At 44.9% G+C, this 23,401-nt stretch overlaps 2 protein-coding genes across 2 annotated transcripts in view; one reads left to right on the top strand and one right to left on the bottom strand.

Moving 5' to 3' along the window:
* LOC8041128 (solute carrier family 15 member 1) overlaps window positions 1–23,401 on the top strand; it is a 340,827-nt gene that overhangs the window by 185,481 nt on the left and 131,945 nt on the right. The window lies entirely within an intron of this gene.
* Window positions 9,202–10,281, bottom strand: LOC121833683. The gene has a single exon (XM_042287136.1). It carries the CDS (start codon window positions 10,279–10,281, stop codon window positions 9,202–9,204), a length of 1,080 nt encoding a protein of 359 aa, XP_042143070.1.

Raw genomic sequence — 23,401 nt, 5'->3', positions numbered from 1 at the left:
CGCGGCTGCTCCCAGCTAAGCGGGAAGGGCCGCCATTTTCATTCATTCGCCCTGTGGATAGGATCGGCATCCAAATTTCGGTTCTTTTGTTTCATTTCGCAGGCTCTGGCAAGAAAATGATATAGTGTTATTCCTCGGTGGGTGAAGAAGCTAACGCATGAAGTTTTTTTTTGAGATTTGAGCACTAACTTTTATTCAGGCGAAAAAGAAGTTGGCCTGTAGCAGAGGGCGCGTACCCTTAGCGAAAAGTCGTTCAAAATCAGTATACTGAAAGTATACTAATAGTGAACTTGGGGTATGTACTGAAATCGTACTAGTTTCACACTTTTATGAAACAAAATAGTATAGTTTTAGTACACCCCAAGTACATGCGTAATATACCATAAGTGCACCTCGAGTGTACTTTTAGCATAGTACAAGTGCACGCTTAGTACACTACATGTACGCTTTTAGTGTACTAATTGTACACTACCAGTACATATGTGCGGAGTGTCCCAGATAACTTGCACCAAACTTAAAAAAAAAAAAAAAAAAAAAAAAAAAAAAAAAAAAAAAAAAAAAAACGGAGCGTTCTGCGGGAGTGAAGCCATCTGTACGCTGTTAGAAAGCCTCTTTCGAAAGTGCACGAAATTGTTTTAGTGCCCCTATTTATATAAATAAGAATAACAAGCTAACGTTTGAAATCTTCGTTTAAAATCCGAGGTCTGAAATGGCAAGTTGTAGAGCACATTAAGAAACACCCAAATAAACCATTTTCAACAAAGTGCACTTTGCATGCTGCTTTTTCCTAGCCTTCAAAAATGCGCCCGCGAAATACAAAAAATTACCGCGTGACAACTCGCTTCCCCAATCACGGCGTGCAAGCGCGCCGCGAATGTGCGTTGTTTGAAGGCCGGAAAAAAAGCACGAAAACGTATTATGTTTCAAACACTTTAATTGGGTGTTTCTCAATGCGCCCTGCAACTTTACAACTGACATCTTGGCGCTTAAAAGAATATTTGAAAGGTTAGCTAATTAATTTTAGTTATTTACATAACCAGGCGCATTAAAAAAAGCTGTGCACTTTCTCAAGACGCTTGCTAACGACAGTTGATTCCCGCAAAGCCCTCCGTTTTTGTTTATTTTTTTAAGTATGGTGCAAGTTATCTGGGACGCCGTGTATGTTGGGCGTTCTGAAGGGAAAGAACGGTCTCAAATTGGCCAGAAAAATCGGCGCCTGCATTTAAAAAGCTGTCTTTTCAAAGATGTTTCTTTGAACGGCTGTATTCCAACCTGTGAAATTTCATGTCATATAGCTCCATTCTCGTGAAATGTTAAAAAACGCCGTTGACAACTCAATTGATGATGATAATGCAGAGGCGTCACTATAGGGAGATGCACTCTTAAAAATGAGTCAGGAAATTAACGAGGAAATCTTTGGCAGCTCTATTCCTCGTGAGAATGACGTACCGCCGTCTTCTGAAACTGTGTAAGAAAAGCCATAAAGAAGAGGTGCATTGCAGTTTTCAACTGAAAGTATGTATGTGTAGCATACAAGCATTATGATCGGTGTTCTTCACGTAATTGATAAGACAGAAATTGAAACCCTACGTATCACTTTATTCAAGTTTCCGAGCCTGCCTCACTGTACACTCTCCTTTGTGATGATGGTATGCCATTACATCCTGCGTAAAAAGAGAAGAGAAAATTACCCTATGCCACTCTATGATATAACATCACATAATTCGCTCAAAGGACCACTATATGAGGAAGGCAAGATAGCAACAACTTCATCCTAACAAAAGGGTGAGGAAAATCGGACAATATCGTTTTGAAAGCCTGATATATCAGACATTGGTGGTGTGCCTTCTTTGTATGCCCAAGGCTATGCAACAGGTAATAGTGTTCATTTTAGGGCACAACATGTATTACCTCAAATCTTAGGCAACATAAAGAAAAAAAAAGAAATATTCAAGGTTGCAGCTTCTACATTTTAAGCACATGGATTGATGAAGGCCACAACGAAAACATCTGAGAATGGCCTATTTCAGGGCTGTGTCTGCTAATAATAAAATTGCATTTTAGAAGTTTAGTATAATACGGTATTCGATATTGGTTTCAAGATTAATTGTACCACTGTAAACGACCTAATTTTCGCGAAGGCTTAGTTTTTGAGAGTTTATCGAAATTGTTCAAAATTGGTCCTGCAAAAAAGTAACCCCATGGATACAAATGCATTGAAAATTACTCGATCCTGATTGCAAAATTTTGTACCTGGAAAGTATTCTCAACACTAGCACTTCATAAAATGAATGAAATATTGAGCTCGCGCAAACAAAGTCGTTTATGCCGTTCAAACTTTTCAAAGCGCTCACACAGTCACCACTGCGATAGATTCGCTTTGTTCAGTGTGCTTCTCCGCATGTGCCAGTGCGCTGCAGAAATTAGTTCTGGATGAAATCCCAAGAATAGGGGGACATACACACTTTTTGATAAAATAGATTCTAAAAATGTTCACATCGAATGGCTTCCCAGGAGACTTCTCGGGTCCGGATGCACTATTACTCCGCAAGAAGCAGGCTCTCTTGGGATGACAAGAATAAACCCAGCGCCCTGAACGCTGTTCGAACCAGCACTCGGGAGAGTTGAAAAGCCTGTCAAGCGCTCGCTATCGGGACAGGCCGCTAACTTACGGTGGCTTCATACCTGTCTGCTCGATGCATCATCCAGCCACCCATAATAGAGATCAGTGGGCGGACGTCACTTTTACTCTTGTGATGCAGGTCCCTGCAGGTTCCCATAGGTTGCAACCTGCTAGCCCAACTGAGTCAGGCCTGCAGCCCTGCGGGGAATGTCAATTACACTTTTTTTAGATGTAGACACCCACATTTTGCGTGTACCTGAAAGAAGCTCTAACATAGAGCAAACAAAATGGTTGGCCTTTTTTTAATGCCTCCTTTTCTTTTGCTGAGAACACACATACAAGTCATACGTTATTACAGATTCAGTGGTGCGGCTTAATTTACGATAAGCACTTTTTTTCATAAAACTTCGAGCTTTTAGAGAAAAGATTCAATATAATGGGTCGGACATAAATGGTTGCTATGAACTATCCTGTATCTTTACACATTATCTGATATCATAAAAGCCCTAGAGCAAGGTAGGGGTGTACTGCATCAATTATAAATTTGTAACCAATTAAAAGTTGGCATTTATTTAATTTATTAGTATTGGCTATTATTCTTTGACAAAGAATAACTGGGCGAGTTGGTACGTTGGTAGTCTTTCAACTCCATCGAATATTCAGGCCCTTTTAACATTTTTTCACGCTTTTGCTTTTTCTAACTGCTCTGCCTCTTGTAGCGCCTTTCGCCGCCACTAAAAACGTGACATCCAAACTCACTTTATTCACAACACACAATCGCAAACTTGGAAAGCGTTCCGCTTCGGTATACGCAAAGAGATCGTCCGTCTCTACGGCACAGGCATCAGAACGGGCAAGGAATCATGCTGCTCGCTCTTGTAACGTTTTTGTCGCTCCCGCTTTATGAAACAAATTGTTGCCGAGAGACTGTTGGGACCACACGTCAGAACTAGCATGACCTGCGATTACTTGAACTGCCGTCGGACTGTACTTGAACGCTCCGCAAAAGCGTCGTCGGGCGACCGTCGTAGGGACGGCGCCCAGGACAGGCCCTCGGCTGGCCCTCGGTTCCGCCGCACGCGAATCTTTCTCACTCTGCGGAGAGAGTCATAAATTTTAAAAATACGCTCTTCTCAAATAACGAAATAAAACCGGGTAGAGCATAGTGAGAGTCAAGCATAGCTTAGCAAGCACACGGTACAAGACAAAGTTTGAAACAGCGGCGCACTTCGCAGAAACAAGAGAAACTTCCTCACCTTCGCTTGCACCAGTCGGCCACGACTGTCCGACACTTGCGACGCTGCGTCTCACAGCTCTAAGTAATTGCTTGATATTATTGAACACGGTATTCGTAAGTAAGCTATCTGAAATATCCGCTAAAACGGCTAAAACGTAAAAAGGAAGCAATGCTCGAACCCTCCGGAACTCCAACGGCGGCCGAACGGACGCTGATTGCAATAGCGATGGTCTTGCGCAGTTTTCAAAAGTCTCTTCTTTTTGTTCTTTGTTTTTTTGAAGACAAAACTAAGCAAATCAATATATTAATAATAATAATGTCACTTTATTATATTCGTAAAAAATTAACAAAACGTTTAGTCTATCTTAGGTCTTATCTAAACTTTCGGCTTTCTTTTTCAGCGTAAAACCGAAACTATCTCAAGCAATTTCTCCCTTGTCGCCAAGGCTATTTTGATTCGTCAGCGCATGCTTGCACCGCTGGGATTTCGGCTTTTCTGGAAGGATCGGCTCTCGCGGATAATAAATAATGAGGGCAACCTCGCGTTTTGAAACAATGAGCGTGCCCGTCTTTTTTGACGAGGGAAAGACACGTTAAATTTACGTCAATATTTTACAGTGTGGAACTCTCGATCGACGGTGTTGTTCGTTGTTGCAATTGTGAATCTTTTTTCACGTGAATTGAGATGTCTTAGAGTTTTGCAAGATTAATCTACACCATGAAACATTTTCGGTGAAAGCTTGAGGTTGTTACATGAAGGAACCGATTTCTCCAGCCAATTTCAGAGCGAGCTTCCATTCATCACACCACTTCGCTTACTCGGTTCAGAAGTTGATTTGCGCTGCATGCGACTATGCAAGGTGGAGCATCTTATGTCCCCAATATTAGCCGTGGTTTCTTTTGCCTCCTGTCCTTTTGATTGCTGTGGATGCAGATATCTCAAACAGCGTATAGTGCCCTGAAACCTGCATTACAAAAACACCGGATTATCCTGCAAACTTAATTTGTCTACTAGCCTATGAGGCAGCACGCAAGTGGCGGTGCATTTTGAAAACAAAGTCATGTGCATGCTTTTTCATCAGCAGCATTAAACCGTTGGTGCGACTGCCCTCGATCGCCTAGCTTCCGAATAGTGCTAACAGTTTTTTTACAGTAAACCTTTATTCTCCAATAAAGGTAGCAAATACAGCTCAGGGAAAATAAAAGCTATCTTTGCAATAAAAGTATACTTTTCAATTGCTAAATTTATAGAAATGACTAGCTAAAATAATTATTGTCAAGTTAGATAACGCTACTTTTCGTGGCGTACAATGTAGCTAATTTTTCTATTTGTGCTTTTTTTTTAGGCGTAAGTCTATGTTGCATTTCCGACGTAAGTATGCTATGACAGTGCCGGTCGTTTCCCCGTGGAACTTTTGGACCACGTGGCCTGCAGTGAAATGAGAAATGAAGCATCCCTTTGTCACATTATGTCAGCTATACCCGGTGATATTTTTTAATCAACTGGTTTCAGGAAAATTGGGGGCTCACTGTCATGTTGATGGACTCTTCATGTGTGTCGTGCGACTCGGTTGACATTACATGGGTGAATAACCATGGCAACATTTTTTTTAAGTAATTAAAATCCGTAAATTTACTTTTTTATTATTGCTGTTTTAGAGGCAGTCGTTATTAGAGTGTAACGCAATCAAAACTATTCACGAAACCAGCAAGGGGCTTTCAGATATTTATTTATCAAATTTCGCACTTTTTCCCTCGATTCAAGAACCACGCGCGGCAGGGGCGGGCAAAGTGGAGAGTGACTTAGCGGTTTTGACATGGCATGTCGCTGATGGCATGTTTGTTTGTGTTAGCGAGAACTTCTCATACTGGAGTTCTATGCATTATTTAATTTTCTAGTGAAGTTACAACCCTCATAAAGTGCCGTCGCATTCAGCATGAACGAAGTTGCACACTTTTGACAGCGTGCCTTTTGGTGGATGCTCCAGCATCATACTTCCAAAGGTTCGACTGAAGGGAACACGTAAAAATATCATCCTGTGCTCTGTCCAGCGCGCTGTTTTTAATCAGCCGACGAAAGGCAGAGTTTTAGCTATGAATAACCCAAAACTCGTCACCTTTTCGCAAATTGTTTCAGTTGGGCTAGAGCTTATTCAGCCCCTTTAAAATTGAAAATTCAACATGGTCAATTACACTGTCAATTAAAAAAGATAATTAGACAACATACTGTGACGTTTATGTACTCATCGAATGTCCGCCGAGCCCCACAAATATTCTGTGAAAACGGCATCGGCCTATCTATCGCGTTTTTAGTGTGTTGATGTCAAAAATCGCACTATATATATATATATATATATATACAACGGGCATGGTGGCGGGAGGCCGAAGGCGTGGGTATAAAACTGAGAAGAAAAAAACCCTTAGTGAAAACAGCAACAACGGACGATTTACGGACTCCGGCCGAAACGTCGAAGATTAAATCGTCCGTTGTTGCAGCTGTTTTCACTAAGGGTTTTTTTCTTCTCAGTTTTATATATATATATATATATATATATATATATATATATATATATATATATATATATATATATATATCCGTTATTATAATTTGAGTACATAGACTGCAAGCACTGAAAGTAGACCTTTAGTACACTTAAGTGCACTTTCTGTATACTGATTTTGAACTACCTTTTACCTCGGGCACTACAATTCTACTACATGTACTAGTTTTGTACGGACGAGTATACTTTCAGTCCACCGCCATTTTTACTGGAAGTATACTTTAAGTACACTTAAAGTACACAATCATTACACAGACCGCACTGAAAGTATACTTTTAGTATACTTCAGTACACTTCGAGTGTACTGATTTTGAACGACTTTTCGCTAAGGGTAGCCTCAACACTGCTCTGCGCCGAGAGCGTGTTGCGTCAAAGTTGCAGTAGCTTCCTCTTTGCCCCCCCCCCCCCCCCCCCCGAAATCTTTCATTTCGCTGGGACCTCCTCTCCCCCTCCCCCTCATACAACATTTTGTAATGCCCCCCCCCCCCCCCCCCCCTCCAAATCAAAATCCTGGCTACGTGCCTGATAGATGCGCGTTCATCCCCGTAGCGCCGTCTTTCCTGCACGGCATGTTGATTCAGCTCCTCACGTGACTGAATTCGGCGAATAGCAGCGCCGCGCGTTCGAGGCGCGCGTCGCGCTCAAAAGCAGGGGAACGTTCGGCGGGGCGCGCGCAACGTCTACTTTCCTGCAAGGCACTTGATCCGGTTCATCACGTGAACGCGCAACTCTGGCTCCCGTAGGGAGCTCCAGAAGCTCCAGAGCGCGCCAGGGCCGGTTTGCGTATCTTGCGGACGCGGCTGCGGCCAAGAGGGATTTTTCTGTCACGTGACCAGCTCCTTGGGGCAATGAAGTACCTAGCCTCCCTGCCTAATGGTGGAGAAATCCGTATCGCTTCAAGCACAAAAACCTAATTTCGCTCGTAGACACTGACTGCAGGGACTTTCAACTGGAGTCCAATTGACCGCCCCTTTATACTGTACGAGCGGCAGGTAAAGTTACGGCCAGGGAGGGTAAAGATGAGCCAAAATAAAGAAAAAAAAGCAGGCGAGATAAAAGCGGTGGAAATATATTTATATACCTCCGCCAGCGCCGGCGGCTCGCGCCTGTGGTCGAAAGATGCAATAAAGAAAAAAAAAAAAAAAAAAAAAGCGCCTGTGGTCGAAAGGTTAGAGCGCCGGTACTTGTCGACGCAGCGTGAAAGTTCCGGGTTCAAATCGCGCTACGTTCTTTTTTTTTTTTTTTTGTATTTTGCGCGTGTCTCATTTTTTAACTGTGATCCTTTTTACGAATCATCCACTTGCACTACTCCGCCTTGCACGGTTTTTACTGTTAGTCCCACCTGTTCAATCGAAACACCGGGAAGAAAAAAAGATCAAGGCAAGTTAACGCGCGAATACAATCGTTTCATAATGTTTATTAAAAGGAAACCAAGGTTACCGCATCGATATGGCTTTCACGCAAACGGAGCCGAAACAAGCATCCTTTCCCCAGCAACTATAATTTTATGTGTTTTTAAATATAGAATGCTCTTGCTACGACTCCTTTCAATAAAAGGAGACGCCTATTTAGTACTAATAAAAACTGCAGTTGTGACAATTAAAAAACACAACAAAAAACTTCACAAAATAAGCAAAAAGTAATAAAGACTAGCAGCTGTGGATGCGCTGATTGAGCGAAATCCTACAGGCAGGGCAGCAAGTCAAACGTCTGAGAAAGTAGTAAAACCGAAATAAAAGAGATCATACTTTTACTTGCATGGAATGTAATAAAAAGGTATATTTTTCCTCTTTACATTTTGCTGTGTCAATCGTTTTGTACTATTAACACATTACTTGTTGAATTTTAGTTAGAATAGCAGACGATTACAACCGAATGCAAAAATGAAGCAGGTGTCGACATCGCAAACCATAACTCTAGCCCAAACACCTAAAATGAGTTTGGATCAACAAATGGAATGAATTAGAGCAGTTGGAAAACGGAAACAACAAATTCTAGAAAAATTCACTAGCACAGTTACCTGGCGACCGAAGAGACGGGCATGGGAAGATATTGTCAACTTTCCGCGAAGTGTACGGCAGATCCAGTAGGCGTGGGGGAAGTTGGTAAAGAAAGCCAGAGACATGTATGCGCTCTCCCGTGGCCATGAACAACGAACTGGTGAGTCAGAACTACTCGCCCAATGATTTTAAAGAGCTCATAGGGCCTTGTCTGCATTCTTAGTGGGAGGGCAGTCAAATACAAGAAAGAAAAAAAAAAAAGAGTTTTTTTGGCGCGATTTGAACCCGTGACTTTCGCGCCGCAATGTCAAACGCTGGCGCTCTAACCTCTCGACCACAGTAGAAGGCTTTTTTTTTTTCTTCTCCTCTCCTTGTTCTTCTTTAATAAATGGAAATTCACTAATAGCTATTCAGCCAAGTACAACAGTGTACACACAAACAACACAAAAGGTCCAAAAGTCACAGTCCACCTCACACACCATGACACGTAGAGTCCCACCCACACATGCTAACCAATGGAGCACGGGCACAGGCCACCAGTCACCAGAATCTCACACACGCGCACGTGAATCACGTGGGGCGACAAACACACATCTTTAGTAGTTCTGTAAAAAGTAAAAGGTTATATTGGCTAGAATTTACCTTTCACCCAACGCATAAACAGCGATATTTACATATTTACACAATCTAAAAGTGCGGTAGGTTTAAGCACGCGTCAAAGAGGCTAAACCAATCTGGCACCGGTGGGCGGGCCTCGTACACACTCCGCACTTTCGCTACTTATTCAATGAAAAGCGATCTGGTCGTACGGGGCTGTTCGGCATTTCTGTCGATCATCCGGCACTTCCACAAACTATGTAGCCCAAGAAGCATAAATAAATCGTAAGGGACAACTCCATGTTGTTCAAAGGGGAGAAATCGTATACTGTGGTCTGTGAAGTCGATATCCTTTTTCAGTGTTCGTTGGAGAACGTCCCAAAAATACACTGCGTCATTACAGTATATGAAGCAGTGTTCAATGGTTTCCGGTTTGTTGCATAATCGACAGTTAATAGACCATGGAACGAAAAACCCTCTTTCCTGTAGCCACGCTTTAACCGGAAGTGTGGAAGTGTGTAATTGAAAGAAAAATGTTTTTGCAGTAGGCGATACACACATCTTTTTAACTCTTTTCAAAACATCCTGTCCAGGGCTGTCTTTAAACCTTGATCTATAAATCGGTAGTGTGAAAAAATTGTCAACTAAGGCCTGAGACAAACATTTTCTAGAAACACTAAACAAGTATTCCAAAGAAAACCGAATATTTAAAAACAACAACGTGTCTACAACTTCTTTCCAAAATCCTCTTAAAACACACGAAACGTCATCCGTCGTTGAAACTATCGAAAAGGGCAAATGCGGCGCAAGCTTCGTCTGAACTAGCGAGGCCAGTAGCGGATGTCTGATATTCCTAAAGAAAAATAATCTAGATACAAGTTGACGGACAAATAAGTGAGCAAGACCCAACCCTCCACACTCAAGGGGGAGGAATAAATTGTCTCGTCTCATCCGTTCCCACGAGGAACTCCAAATGAAAGTCGCGAAAAGTCGATGGAACGCTTGTATACGTGGGCGGGCACAGTGGAGGACTTGTAACACGTACATAAGTTTAGACGTAAGGAAAATATTGCACACGGCAGCCTTAGTAAAAATGGATAGGTTTCGCACCCTCCAGGCATCTATTTTCCGTTTAATGTTTGTGGCAACTGACGTCCAATATGGCCCACTGTTCCTGGCCTGATCTAGCAGTACGCCAAGGTATTTTATTGATGGCTGATTCCAGTGGATCCCTGCAAATTTGGATGGTGTTGTTCCCCACATGCCTAGCCAAAATCCGCTGGACTTATCATTATTGACCGACGCACCGGTGACTGTGCAAAATTTCTGTGTTACGCGTAGAGCTTCTTCTACACTGTCTTTGTCGGCACAAAAAATGGCAACGTCGTCGGCATAAGCAAACAACTTCACTTCGGAGAAACAATATTGGTACCCACGAATATTGAGGTTTGTCAGCACGCTCAGGCAAAGCGGTTCCAAGTATAAGGCAAATAGAAGCGGAGATAGAGGACACCCTTGTCTTACTGAAGACCTAATAGCAATCGGATCGGAGAGAGTGTTATTAACTATGATCCTGGTGGAGCAGTCCTTGTAACATAATTTAACGCCGGAGAGGATGGTGTCTCCGATATTGAGGTGGGCAAGGACTTGAAACAAAAATGAATGGCTAACTCTATCAAAAGCCTTTAAAAGATCGATTTGTACTAATGCAACTTGGTCATTGCCTTCAGTCACACAGTCGAGTACAGACCTGGCAATGTGCACATTAGTCTGAATACTTCTTTTTCGTATTCCGCAAGTCTGGTGTTCTCCAATTAAGTTGTGAGCTACCACGTGAATTCTTTCGGTGAGTAATTTTACAAATATTTTGTAGTCAACGTTACATAATGATATTGGTCTGTAGCCTGCAGCTTTTCTCAACACTGCTTCGTCTTTGCTCTTTGGTATTAAGACAGTATGACCTTGGTAAAAGGTAGGCGGAAGCATTTTTTCTTTATATCCGACGCGGAATACATCAAGCAGCAATGGAGCTAATAAGTCAATAAATGTTTTATAGAACTCTGCACCCAGACCATCAGGACCAGGTGTCTTGTTCGCGGGTAGTGCGTTTATGGCATTTCGCACTTCTTCTAATGTTAGGTCACCGTCTATCATAGTTCTTTCTTCCTCTGATATGACTGGTAAAAGTGAAAGCAACTCTCCTGCGCCTCTCTCGTCTCCTGCTGATATTATTTTACCGAAGACGTTGTAATGTTCAAGGAAGACGTCTAAGATGCCGGGGGTATCAGACACGGTAGTGTCCGCGTGGTCGATCGCTAGGATTTGTTTTGATAGCGCGTTCTGTCTTTCGTCATTTAAAGATCGCCGCGAAGGGAGTTCCTTTAGCAGAAACCTCTCCGATCGCGAACGAATGACTGCTCCTCTGTACTTCTCTGCATCATATCGCTGTAGCTGTGCTTTGGTTATATTAATGTCCTCTGTGTAAGTTCCTGGACGCAAAGATTTGAGCTCATATAATGTAGTAAGTGTGTTAAGTAGTCTCCATCGGTCTTCCTTTCGTTCAAACGCAAGAAGACTAGAATACTCTATAGCCCAGTTCTTTACGTCTTGTTTAAACATATCCCACTTAGCAAAGATGGAAAGCATCGGGAGACATAGCACAGATGAGAGAATATCCGGAATGCGAATAGAGAAACGTTTCTCTGATAAGAGTGTGACATTAAATTTCCAAAGTTTCCATTGGGGGCGAAAAGATGACAGTTTTCTCTCCCCAATAGATGTTGACACCAGACAGTGATCAGAAAAGAAAATAGGTTTTACATTATAATCACTAATTTTAGCGAATAATTCTCCGCGAACGTAAATTCTGTCAAGGCGAGCATGTGCTGAATTTTGAAAGTGTGTGTAATGCAAGTCTCCATTTTTGTGGTCACCAATGTCTACAAGATTGTCGCCTGCAACGATTGATCCCAGCACAGTTGCGCTTGAATCATACCTTGACGTTGGCTGCGCACGATCTCGGATATTGCATACACAGTTGAAATCTCCAAAAAGAATAATATTCCTGTCTGTTACCAAATGGTGAGCAACGAAAGAAAAAACACATTCCTAGCCATTACTGTATTAGGGGCATACACACACATAAACCGCCAATCCTCGGCGTCATACTTTAAGTCACAGGAAATGAAGCGCCCCTCCTGATCGATGGTCAGGGAAATGGAGGAAAAGTCTCTAGCTTTCTTCAAGAACAGAAAGCATCCTGCTGAGGTGCCGCAAGCATGGCTTACACAAATTTCAAAATCAGCCAGGAAAGGTTCCAAGGCAACATCGGTCTCATGTTCTTCTGAAAGCTTAGTTTCCTGCACAGCAAGGACGTCTATCTGTTGGTGGTGTAAAAGCTGGAGAAGTTGATGCTGTTTTCTTTTAGACTTTAAACCTCTAACATTTAGGGTGGCCACTCGAAGTGGGAGGGCGCTACTCATGACAGTCTATGGTTGGGGATGATCGGTCAGTGGGATGCTTTTAAACGGTGTGGAACCTGTTCCATGCTTGGTGTAGGGCTTTTGGCGCTTGCCTACCTGCTTTCGATCAAAGAGCTTTGATCGAGCAAATGAGCCGTCACCTGGCGTGTCATCCATGCGTGGTTCCTGGTGAACCAGGCTCTGGGATGGTATTTCCTGCACGTCGTGTTCTTCAGGTGCAGTCAAGGTTGGTTTTTCAAGAATCGTGTCACGGGAGGCGTTGTCAGTCGTGTCATGAGTTGTGCTGTGGGTCGTGGGTAGGGTGCTTTCGTCTACGGGTACCTGAGGCAGGGGCGGAAAGTCAGGTGACACCTCGCACGTCGTAGAGGAACCCGAGCACACCAACACGCCAGGGGTAGGTGGAACCTTTTGGCCAGACTCTTCTTGTGTTTCTACTTCAGGCTCAGGAGGTGACTGGTCAGTAGCTGGTTTGCCCTCATAATCAGCGGGAGGAGGGATCTCACCCGTGGGCTCAACCACTTCGCTGACGTCCATGAGGAGCTCCGTCGATGTTTCTTCCCCACGAGTTGTTCCTTGCTTCAATTTATCTGCGTACGTAAGTACGCAGTCTTCTGGGGAATGTCCGAAGCGTCCGCAGTCCGAGCATCGCGGTATCCGACAGAAGCGACGGATATGGCCAACCCTGTTGCACCGGAGACAGAGCGGAGGTCTACCCGGCAGGATTACGAAACACTGACATCCGAAGACCATCAGCAGGTAGGGAATCTTGGAGGAGGACACGCCCTCTGCTAGCGACAGCGTTACGTGTCTATTCATGGTTTCCATAGTTTCCATCCCTGGAACCCTCCATTTTTCTCGCTCGATGGAGATCACCTTTCCGTACGGTTGGAACGCTTCCACAACTCTTCGATCCTCGATGTGGCTCGGCAGCCACATCAACTTAAGCTTGACGTCTTTCGTTTCGGGGTCGATGACGAGACATCTCTTACCTTTTACGGTAAGCTCCTCGCGTGAGGCCAGTTTACACGGGTTTTACTGTTAGTCCCACCTGTTCAATCGAAACACCGGGAAGAAGAAAAGATCAAGGCAAGTTAACGCGCGAATACAATCGTTTCATAATGTTCATTAAAAGGAAACCAAGGTTACCGCATCGATAAGGCTTTCACACAAACGGAGCCGAAACAAGCATCCTTTCCCCAGCAACTATAATTTTATGTGTTTTTAAATATAGAATGCTCTTGCTACGGCTACTTTCAATAAAAGGAGACACCTATTTAGTACTAATAAAAACTGCAGTTGTGACAATTAAAAAAACAACAAAAAACTTCACAAAATAAGCAAAAAGTAATAAAGACTAGCAGCTGTGGATGCACTGATTGAGCGAAATCCTACAGGCAGGGCAGCAAGTCAAACGTCTGAGAAAGTAGTAAAACCGAAATAAAAGAATAATGTATTTCTAAGGATTTTTTTTATATAATTAGGTCGGCAAGAAATCGCCGTTTACGATGTATTATGCAGAAAAAGAAGTGACGCTGTGGTAAGATTCCTGAAAATACAAAGTGACAATATTGGGTGAAGCGAACGCAGACCATACCGAACGCCGAGCTCAAACCGCGTTAAACCTGACGACGCCAATCCCGTCAGATAATGATGAGGATGTTGAACTTCGTTAACATAGCGCCCTCAAGCTGTCGAGTTTTAAGGTAGTGAATAAAGGCCAGAAAAGTGGCAGAGTCTGGAGCTGAGCATAGGCGACCATCCTTATTCTCCACCTTTATTTCTTCTTCTTTTTCCCCAATCTATCAACAAAATCCCAGCGCTACATCACTCCTCCCCAAAGAAATAAGTTTCAGTAGAAATAAATTTAAGTTAGTTACAGACATAGTCTGTCTGGTGGGCGTCTTGGACGAACTGGTCGTCCTGCACCTGAGTGTCCCAGTGTTTCAGCGGGCAGCTGCTATCTTTCTCCCCCAACACCTCAAGGCATTCATAGGATTCAGGAGCTTGGTAGGTTTGAGGCGTGTTGTCAGCGTCAATTTCGTATGGGTTGGTGGTGAACCATATGGCATCTGTGTCATCAGTTTCTTCATTTGTCCTTGGATTTGTGCTAGCAGAAAAAGGTTTAAAGAAGCTAGAGTTGTTGGACCCCTTCGTGCAGTGACTCGTGCTCCGTTGATCTCGGTGACAGTGAATGGCCTTGGGTCATAGGAGGAGTCGGCTTATTCGCCTGGTTTTGCTTGCAGATAACAAAATCCCCGATCTTGAGGTTGTGAGTTCTTGCGTGTCTGTGCTGGTCTGCGCAGACCTTGTGTTTTTTTGCGATTTGTAAGATATGCGTGTCGCCACACCTGCTGTTCAGCGTTGTTGTTTTCCGTTGAATCTGGAAGCAGGTAGCCCATGGGTCGTCCGAAAAGTAAGGCAAAGGATGTTTGTTCTGTTGTCGAGTGAGGAGTTGCCCTATAAACCATTAAGAACTTAATCAACTCGGTGGTCCAAGTGTTGTTTTCCAGTATCGTCGTTTGTATGGATCTCTTGAGCGTGGGCATAAACCGCTTAACTGCACCATTACCTTGTGGCCAGCACGGCGTAATGCGGTGATAGCGGGATCCTGATGACTGAACGAAAGTTTTGAAATCACGGCTTTGGAATGGAGGTCCATTGTCCCTCTTGATGATTTTAGGGATTCCAAAAATACTAAATATCTTCATAAGATTGTTAATTACTGCTGGGACCGCGAGTGATGATATAATCTTCAACATAGGATATCGCGAAGCATCATCTATTAGGACCATTAAGTATATTGAGTTAGGGAACGGTCCTACAAAATCAAATAAGAGGGCTTCCCAAGCCTGGTTGGGTTTCGCTGGAATAGCGACGGGTTCAACTTGTCGGTGCTTGATAGTGGCCTGACATGCCATGTAGTTCTTTAGAGTTGCCTGCACCATGGTGTCTAGTTGTGGAAACCAAACGTTTTGTTTCATAAGAGCTTTCGTTTTGGTTGTCCCCTAGTGGCCAGCATGTGAAAGAGGTACTGCTCGTTGTTGGAGAGCGGAAGGTTAGACGAGGCAATTACCTTTCAGCAGTCTCTTTCTGTCAGAGAGAGCTCGTGTTGTATTGATGCAAAATTTCTCAGTGCTGGGTTGCTCCAGTTGGCAGAATTCTTGAGGGCAACAATTACTTGCTGTAGATGTGGATCGCCAGCGGTGGCAGGAACCACTTTCGCACTAGTCATGGCTTTTGAAACATGGTGTTTGGCCATGAAGTTGACATGTGCATCGGTGGTGCGAGCCAGATTAGCATCAGCAGGGCAGTTCGGCCAGGGGTGGCGAGACAGGTTGTCTGAAGGATAGCTGATTCCACGTGTGTGTTCAACTCTAAACTTATACGGTTGTATCCTTAAAGTGAGACGCTCCATTCGTGCAGATGGAGAAGCTCGTGGAATTGTGAGGATAGACATAAGTGGGTTGTTGTCTGCGCGAAGAAGGAATACATTGACATAAAGGTAGAGATGAAAATATTCTGTTCCCATGCCGCATAAGCTCTCGTCGGAGTCAGACTCATGCGAGCTCAATCATGCAGAATCATGCCTAGCTTGATGTTGAGCCAATTGGTAGGTCAGAGAAGGTCTTGAAGATGTCGTAGACTAGGGGGGCTTATGTTGCACGTTTTGGACTTCCAGGAGACTAGGGAGAAGGAAGTGACGTCAACAACGGAGCAAATGCAGATTGGATGTTCATTTTGTTTTCTTCTGTCAACATCCAATCTGCGTTTGCTGTGTCGTTGACGTCACTTCCTTCTCCATAGTCTCCTGGGAGTACAAAACGCGCAACATAGCCCCATTGGAGTAGAAGTGATCGTTTGCGAGCGCTTTCACATCGAAGGCAATCAGAAAGTTTTCAAAGCGTGCTCACCATTTTTGTCATTCCGAGCCGATGTTGCTTTCGTCGGTGGCGTCCAAATCAAATGAGGGAAAAGGAGTCGGAATCAGAGTCATGATCGGTGATTATACAAAGCTTAGCTGTGAAGTCGTCAATGTTTGGCGCAGCAGCGGTGTGCTGAGGATTTGGAAGTGATTACTTGCCGGAGTTGTAGCTGGAGGCAGTCGGCAACATCCTCGTCGCCAATGTAGAGTTGTTAAAGTGGTGAATAAAGGTCACAAAAAACTGCATAGTTTGGAGCCGAGCAATGGCCACCATCCCTGTTCTCCACCTTTATTTCCTCTTCTTCTTTATTACCAATCGATCAACAAAATTCCACCACTACAAAGCGGTCGCCAGGAGTGGTGCGCCGACGGCTCTTTGAGGGCGTTTTGCCAGGCACAGGAAGTAAGGAGGCACTGGCTTGACGCAATGAAGACAGGCTGCAGTGAAGCGATGGCGGACTTCTGAAGCCCCTCGATCTACTTCTTCTTTCACCTTCTATCCCCTGTAGTGAAAGGTGTCACACTGGCTAGCGCGATCGTCACACCTCCCCCTTCTAACCCACTATAGTAGCGTGGTTGAATTCTCAGAGGTCAAGCGCAAATTTGGGGATTGGCGATGATGATATTAGCTTTTCAAAGTAAGGACGATAATTGGAGAAAAAAAAATTAACAGGTTGTAGTTGAGCTTGTTCGTGCATAGTGCTGAAAAAGGCCAGCTGAACCTAGGAAAATAGATTATAGAGAGAGAAAGAGACAGGCATCCTGTGGTATGCCTGTCTCTTTCTTTCTCTATATTCTATTTTCCTAAGTTCAGCTGGCCTTTTTTAGTAAAAAAGTTGTCAGGACTATATTTCTTTCATTTCAACCAATTGGACTTCAATTAGAAACACCCTTTGCTCAGTCCAGATGAACGGACGTTGCTGCTATCTCCCGTATTATCATTTTCTTCCTCTTTTTTTTTTTTTTTTTCAAACAGCGGCACGCGTTATTCTCGGCCGCTTCTTTCGGAATGAAAATGAAAGGATCCTAAGGCGCGAACAAACGGCAGAGTTCCGATCGACATCGCGCTCCGGCCTTGGATGTTCTCACCGCTCTCCGAGTCTCGGGACCGGGTGCGTCCCTCCTCGGCGAAAGAGCTCGAAGTGTGCCGCCGTCTGCGCCCGCGTTGGTGAGCACGACATGACAGCCACTGGAGACAACTCCTTGAGGGCTGTCGTTGCAAACCCACTCAAGCAGCCGGTACGACACATTTTCGTTTCTTCGCCAACGTTTGTTTGAGCGCCATTTGCAGGGGAGGTTGTTGAAACGCTTACGTTAGCACCTGCACCGGCGACTTCAACGCGGGCACTCAGCGAGGACCTAACCCAATTCTTGGAACGGCAGGCGACGAATAAGCGTATATTGGAAAGATTATGGACTGCCAACGGATACTGGATTTTTAGTTGGTGCTGCAATGTTATTCTGTTTAGAGCAGCTTAGAGAGCTCTCCAAGCTCCGAGCACTTTTTGTTTTTCATACTTATTTACATTTACCATTTCCTGATGGTTTTATACTTTGGGATTCACCTGTTCCAAGATTTTAAGTTTCGTGGAGCAAAGCCTGCAGTGTAGATTCACGTTTTACGCCCTTGATGCCGTTCACCGGGCTGGCGTCACGGATAATGGGCTGAAGGTGGCATCTTGCAGATGCCAACGCGCCGAGGGCTACGGCCCAAGAGTGTGGAAGCAGAAGTGCCGAGGGGCTTTCTGCCTTCTGTTTTGTGTTAGTGATGCTAGAGTACTGGCGGGAAAGTTAGGAGCATCGCCACTTCGCTGACGTACTACGTGTTGCGGACATGCAACATGCAAAACCACCCTGACACCACTTGGCAAGTTTGGTGCTCGAACACTTGAACACATATGATCTCACAGAAACGATATACCCAAGCCGCTTTTTCCCACATGACAATGAAGCCGCTTTTACAACCTTATAAGAATCTGGGCTGTGTCACAGTACTTCCCCATTCTTGTACGATGGCTAGCAATATGAGCTAGAACAGCGACCAGGCAGTAGAGCCCACGCGATCAGGCAGGCAGCGATATAGGGGAGGTGTTTAAATGTGTCTACTCATCCGCCGCGTGCGATGCCCCCCCTGACGCAGGCACGGTACCGTGCGACAGCGTGGTTTGTACTGCCGCCGTTTGCGCATTCTACAGCTTATATCGCTAGCCACTGCACACTCAGCTGGCACTAAAGAAAGCTTTGTCGCCTCTCGGTAAGATTGCACTCAAAGACGACACTATTTTGTGCTATGGCAGAAGCGTTAGATCCAGCGGTGCACGAGCCCCGTTCATCAACCTAACTCTCAGCATGGATGACTCTGGCCAGGAGCTACTCAGACTCCGTCCATCTTTTCGTTCAGACTACTCGTACTATACTCGGTTTCAGCTTCCGATGTACCGCGATGGACGCTACGAGCTACACAAGCCAATGCATGGTTCGTAGCCTGTTTTGTGACTTTGCGCTCCCCGCGTCACTCCGCCCAAACGGAAAGAAACGTCACATCCTCCGAGCCATGAATTGGTTCCGGCGGCTCGTAGCGTCCTTTGCGGTCCGTCGTAAGCTGAAACAAAGTACAGGAAAAAAGAATCTACGAATGTGCCTTGAATGCGACGTTGTTATTTAGAGAATTTAACAGGCGTATCATTCTTCAGTCCCACTTATTTTTTTAAAAGTTATACGCTGGCAAGGACCGTTTTACTTGAAAGAAGCTGAAAAGGCATGAATGGCGAGCGTGTGTCGATGTAACTTTTCAATAATGTGGCGTTGTAACCAGCCCATCCATTAGCCTATGATTTGTCTCTCTTCCAAATCAATTCAGTTCTACTTTCTTAAAGGAGAAAAAAAAAAAAGCGAAACTGGATTAAAAATAACAATAATGTACTTCACAAAAAAAAAAAAAAATAAAAAGTGCATGTTACGGAATTTGTTATTATCAGTTTCATGGATAATGTGCGTGGGCAATGAATTCCAGTTAGATATGACTGGAATTCCGTGGTTAAAAAGTGCATTGAAGACTCGGCAGAAACTGCGTTTAATAATTTGTGTGGAACAAGTGCTGAATTTTTCTGTGAACTTCTTGCTTTGTATCTGACTGTCAACTCTGGTGTCCATTCACAACATTTTGTAGGTACAGAAACGAGGGATATGTATAGGGTGCCGAGTTGTCCCAGACTTGTGTGACGTTTGTTTTGATGGAGTGTGACAGAGGGATCTGCAAAGCGCTAGTAGAAACGGGGAGCTACAAAATCTTCAGGAATGGGGACGAATTTTTGGTGAAAGTGTATCCGCCCATGGTTGCAAATGAAGAATCCATAAAACATGTGCTAGAAGTGTTCTTGTGCAATGCGATTGTGTTCATTTTCACGCACGAGGAAATGAAAAACGAGTGCCTACATTTTCTGGATGTAAATTTAATGTTTTAAGAACATTAAATTTACAGTTCGGCGGTCTATTGATCCAGCCGCCAGTCTGGCAGCACTGATCGAACAGACATCGCATTCCGAGTCTCGTCGCCCGCCCTGATGTCCCTTGTCGCCTCGAGCCGGCAGCCGTCTGACTAGGGTGGAGCGAGAGACGACGGTGAAAATAATCGTACTGCGCTCCGCGAGACGTTAGAAGAAAACGTAATGGAGTGCTGAAGTGCCGTTGGGTGCTCGAACAGCGCGAAAAAAGGGTTCAGGATGTACCGGTTCCTGCAAGGAAAAGAAAACCTTGCAAGGCACAAGATCCGGGAGGCCAAAACAAGGAGGGCTAAGCGGAAGCCGACTTCGATTTCTCGATGGTGCGAGGTAATATTATAATTAATTTATTTTGGGGTGTTAAACGCGTTTTATTTGGACTAAAACTGTGCAGCGACTTGACGCGGCAGTGTCAGCTAAGAGTGTCCGTTGATCACGAAGCCGTTTCCTGCCGCGCAAGACCTGATACTTGCGAGCGGCCTAGCTTGCCAAATTTGATCTGTGGCGAGATGTTTCGGTGGCGCCCTCGTTCGGTTACCTTTCGTGACGTCATTACCCTGTGAACAACAAGTTCGATGGTGTTTGTAATGTGCATGGTGGAAGCCTGAAATCATTGCGCCCTCAAATCAACACTGCCAACACCGTCAAAATTGAAGTTCTTACTTTCCTCTTATTTCTGTCCATGAGACATCCTTTGCTGACGTCACAGTCAGCATTCGGCCAATTGTGGTGGGCCGACCACAGCAACGCTTTCGATCGCTCACGTCGCCCATAAGTGCGAGCGGAGCCGATCGCTGCAAGCACGTGCACGTCGCGCTGAACGACGCGTGCACTTTACGAGCGCGCGCGCTCCGTCGGCCCGTTCAAAGCATTCATCTTGCTCTCGTAGCTTTCTTTACGCTCGAGTTTTTAGAAGCGGCCTCCTAGCTCCGCTTCGCCGTCTCGCAAGCGCTTTTGTTTCGCCATACTCTGTTTCATACTTAGTGTGCAACGCTGTCAAAGCTGCTGGCGCGACCGTGGGGCTTTATCTCCTTGATCATTTGCACGGGTTCTCGAGCAAAAGAAACCCCAGATCAAGCCACGTGCTCGCGCAAGTGGCTTTGACAGCGTTGCACACTAAGTATAAAACAGAGTAGAGTGATACCTTTTTTTTTTTTTTTTTTTAATACGCGTAGTAAATACTTACTTGTCATGCTTTTTTTTTAGGTGCACTTCGCAGACAGTGAATTCGAAAGCGGTTGTCAATCCCAAAAAGCTCAGGCACAACGCGATGCCGACGCCGCTTTTTCATAGCAAACCAAACAATGTAGAAAAAAAAAAAAAACCGCAAAAGACCGGCAGGTAAAGAAGCACGACGGAAAATCACGATCGGTCCGCCGTATTCCGCACAATGGTCCACAAACCTTGTGGTGTGGTAAACGGTTCCCGGACATTTCATCAAACGCCGTTTCGTCGAACGCCGTTTCATCGAAAAAATGGACGTGTCATCGAACGCCGTTTCATCGAAAGCCGTTTCATCAAACGCCATTTCATCGAACGCCGTTTCATCGAACGCTGTTTCACCGAACGCTGTTTCATCAAACGCCGTTTCATCAAACGCCGTTTCATCGAACGCCGTTTCATCGAACGCCGTTTCATCGAACGCCGTTTTATCGAATCACTGACGGCCGTTTCATCGAATGTCTTTTAAATGAGAAGTGTGAAAGATGCTCTTTTATGCACGGATCGAGTGCATTTTCATGTTATTCACCCATTTCATCGTCAGTTTTTTTAATGTCCAGACTTGTAGCTGTTACAATTTATTTTGATGCAAGTAACCCATGAGGATATTTGTACCGAATTTTTAGGTTTGTTTCGCACATTGTGCTTATCTGTTCACTCCCTCTTAATTACCCGATGGGCCTTGAGGGTATCGTAACAAATAAATAAAAAGTCACACTCCCGGTAAGAGCGCACTCCAACTCATGGAGGTCAGAAGGCGACTTAGGTTTTGCACAGGCGCAACAACTTTAGCCATGCGAGCCTCCTAGCCTCTCATATCTTTCTATTGATACTTTTTTACTGCCCGAACTTGCAGTAGCTAAAGCTGAAGTGCTATTTATGAAACTACAACGAAACATTTTTTTTTTTTTTTTTTTTTAGTTTTAAGACTCAATGAAGTCAAAAGTAAGTATGTCACTTCAAATTTTATCTGAAAACTTTCCGGGGTTCATGTGTTCGTGCGACAGCCATTCACCGTTTCAAATGATGAGCAATTGCTCTCAAAAAGTCCCCCACAGCCCATGGTCTGTCGGTTCTCATAAAAAAGGCGCACCTTCTCATTTCTTGCCGCTCTGGCCTTCTTCTGTCGAGGAGGTTCTTGGGAACTCAGCGTCACCTCCAGCTCGCCTTCCGTCAGTTCATGTTCTGCGGCAATGCGAGTCAAAAACTTCCAGAACCCGGGATGGGCTCCTCCGACCAGCTTCAGCAAGCGGGAATGCCACCCTGGCGTTCGATAAGACGGCGTTCGATAAGACGGCGTTCGATAAGACGGTGTTCGATGAAACGGTGTTCGATGAAACGGCGTTCGATGAAACGGCGTTCGATGAAACGGCGTTTGATGAAACGGCGTTCGATGAAACGGCATTCGATGAAACGGCATTCGATGAAACGACTTCGATGAAATGGCGTTCGGCGAAACGGCGTTCGATGAAATGTCCGGTCCCAATGGTAAACAGTCGGGAGCGATCCAGACAATCGAACTTACCCCTCTGAAAAATGCGCACAAGGCCGCTGAGCTGTGTCGGACGTCAGGCGTTTTTGAGCGATTCCCCATTTATAAATGAGAACCGTTCGTAAATGGGCGGTTTGTTTGCTAATTTTTACAAGAATAAAGCACCGAATCACAAAATGGTTGTTTTCTGACTTTCTCCTCACGGCAACAAACGCGCGAACGGCAAAACCTACACGCGTATACATCGCACGTCAATGGGGAACCACTTGCCGGGAGGCACATCATGGCGGGAGCGGAACCCGCTGAATCCGCTAAACATAGCGGGCCGTAAGCCCCTCCCATCCGCCGAACTCTCCCAGTATAAAAGGCTCTGGCTGGACCAAGCCTCCGCAAGCAAGTCGGCCACCTGGAAAAGACGGTTTATCCGGAAGGCATTCTTGTGGAAATCGCCGAAAGCCTCTTGTCAACATTGAAAAAAAAAAGAAAAACTTGTCGGTGCGTTGGTGTACTATGCTGCATATATTTCCGTAGAATTACGTGTGGGTGGCACAAGGAATGAGAAGGGGGGGGGGGGGGGGGGGAGGGGGGGGTTAACGCCTCGCCGAGTCGCGCTTGAGAGTCGCGTGAACTGCCCGCACCGCAGAGGACACGAGCTCAGCCACTCGGCCGCTGCCCAGAGCGATGAGCGAAGGTTCTGGAATCACGGCTGGCGGAGCGGCGTCTATCGCCGTTTCAATCCGACAGGACCGCGTCACTTTGGAGCGAG

Source organism: Ixodes scapularis, unplaced genomic scaffold, assembly GCF_016920785.2.
Source record: "Ixodes scapularis isolate PalLabHiFi unplaced genomic scaffold, ASM1692078v2 PGA_scaffold9__187_contigs__length_104089568, whole genome shotgun sequence".
Lineage (NCBI taxonomy): Eukaryota > Metazoa > Arthropoda > Arachnida > Ixodida > Ixodidae > Ixodes > Ixodes scapularis.
The sequence above is the reverse complement of the archived record's forward strand: the minus strand, read 5'-3'. Positions and strand labels throughout refer to the sequence as shown.

What these genes read in the sequence shown, in the direction of transcription:
- LOC121833683 (XM_042287136.1), bottom strand. Translation starts at nt 10,281, where the DNA reads ATGTGGGGAACAACACCATCCAAATTTGCAGGGATCCACTGGAATCAG.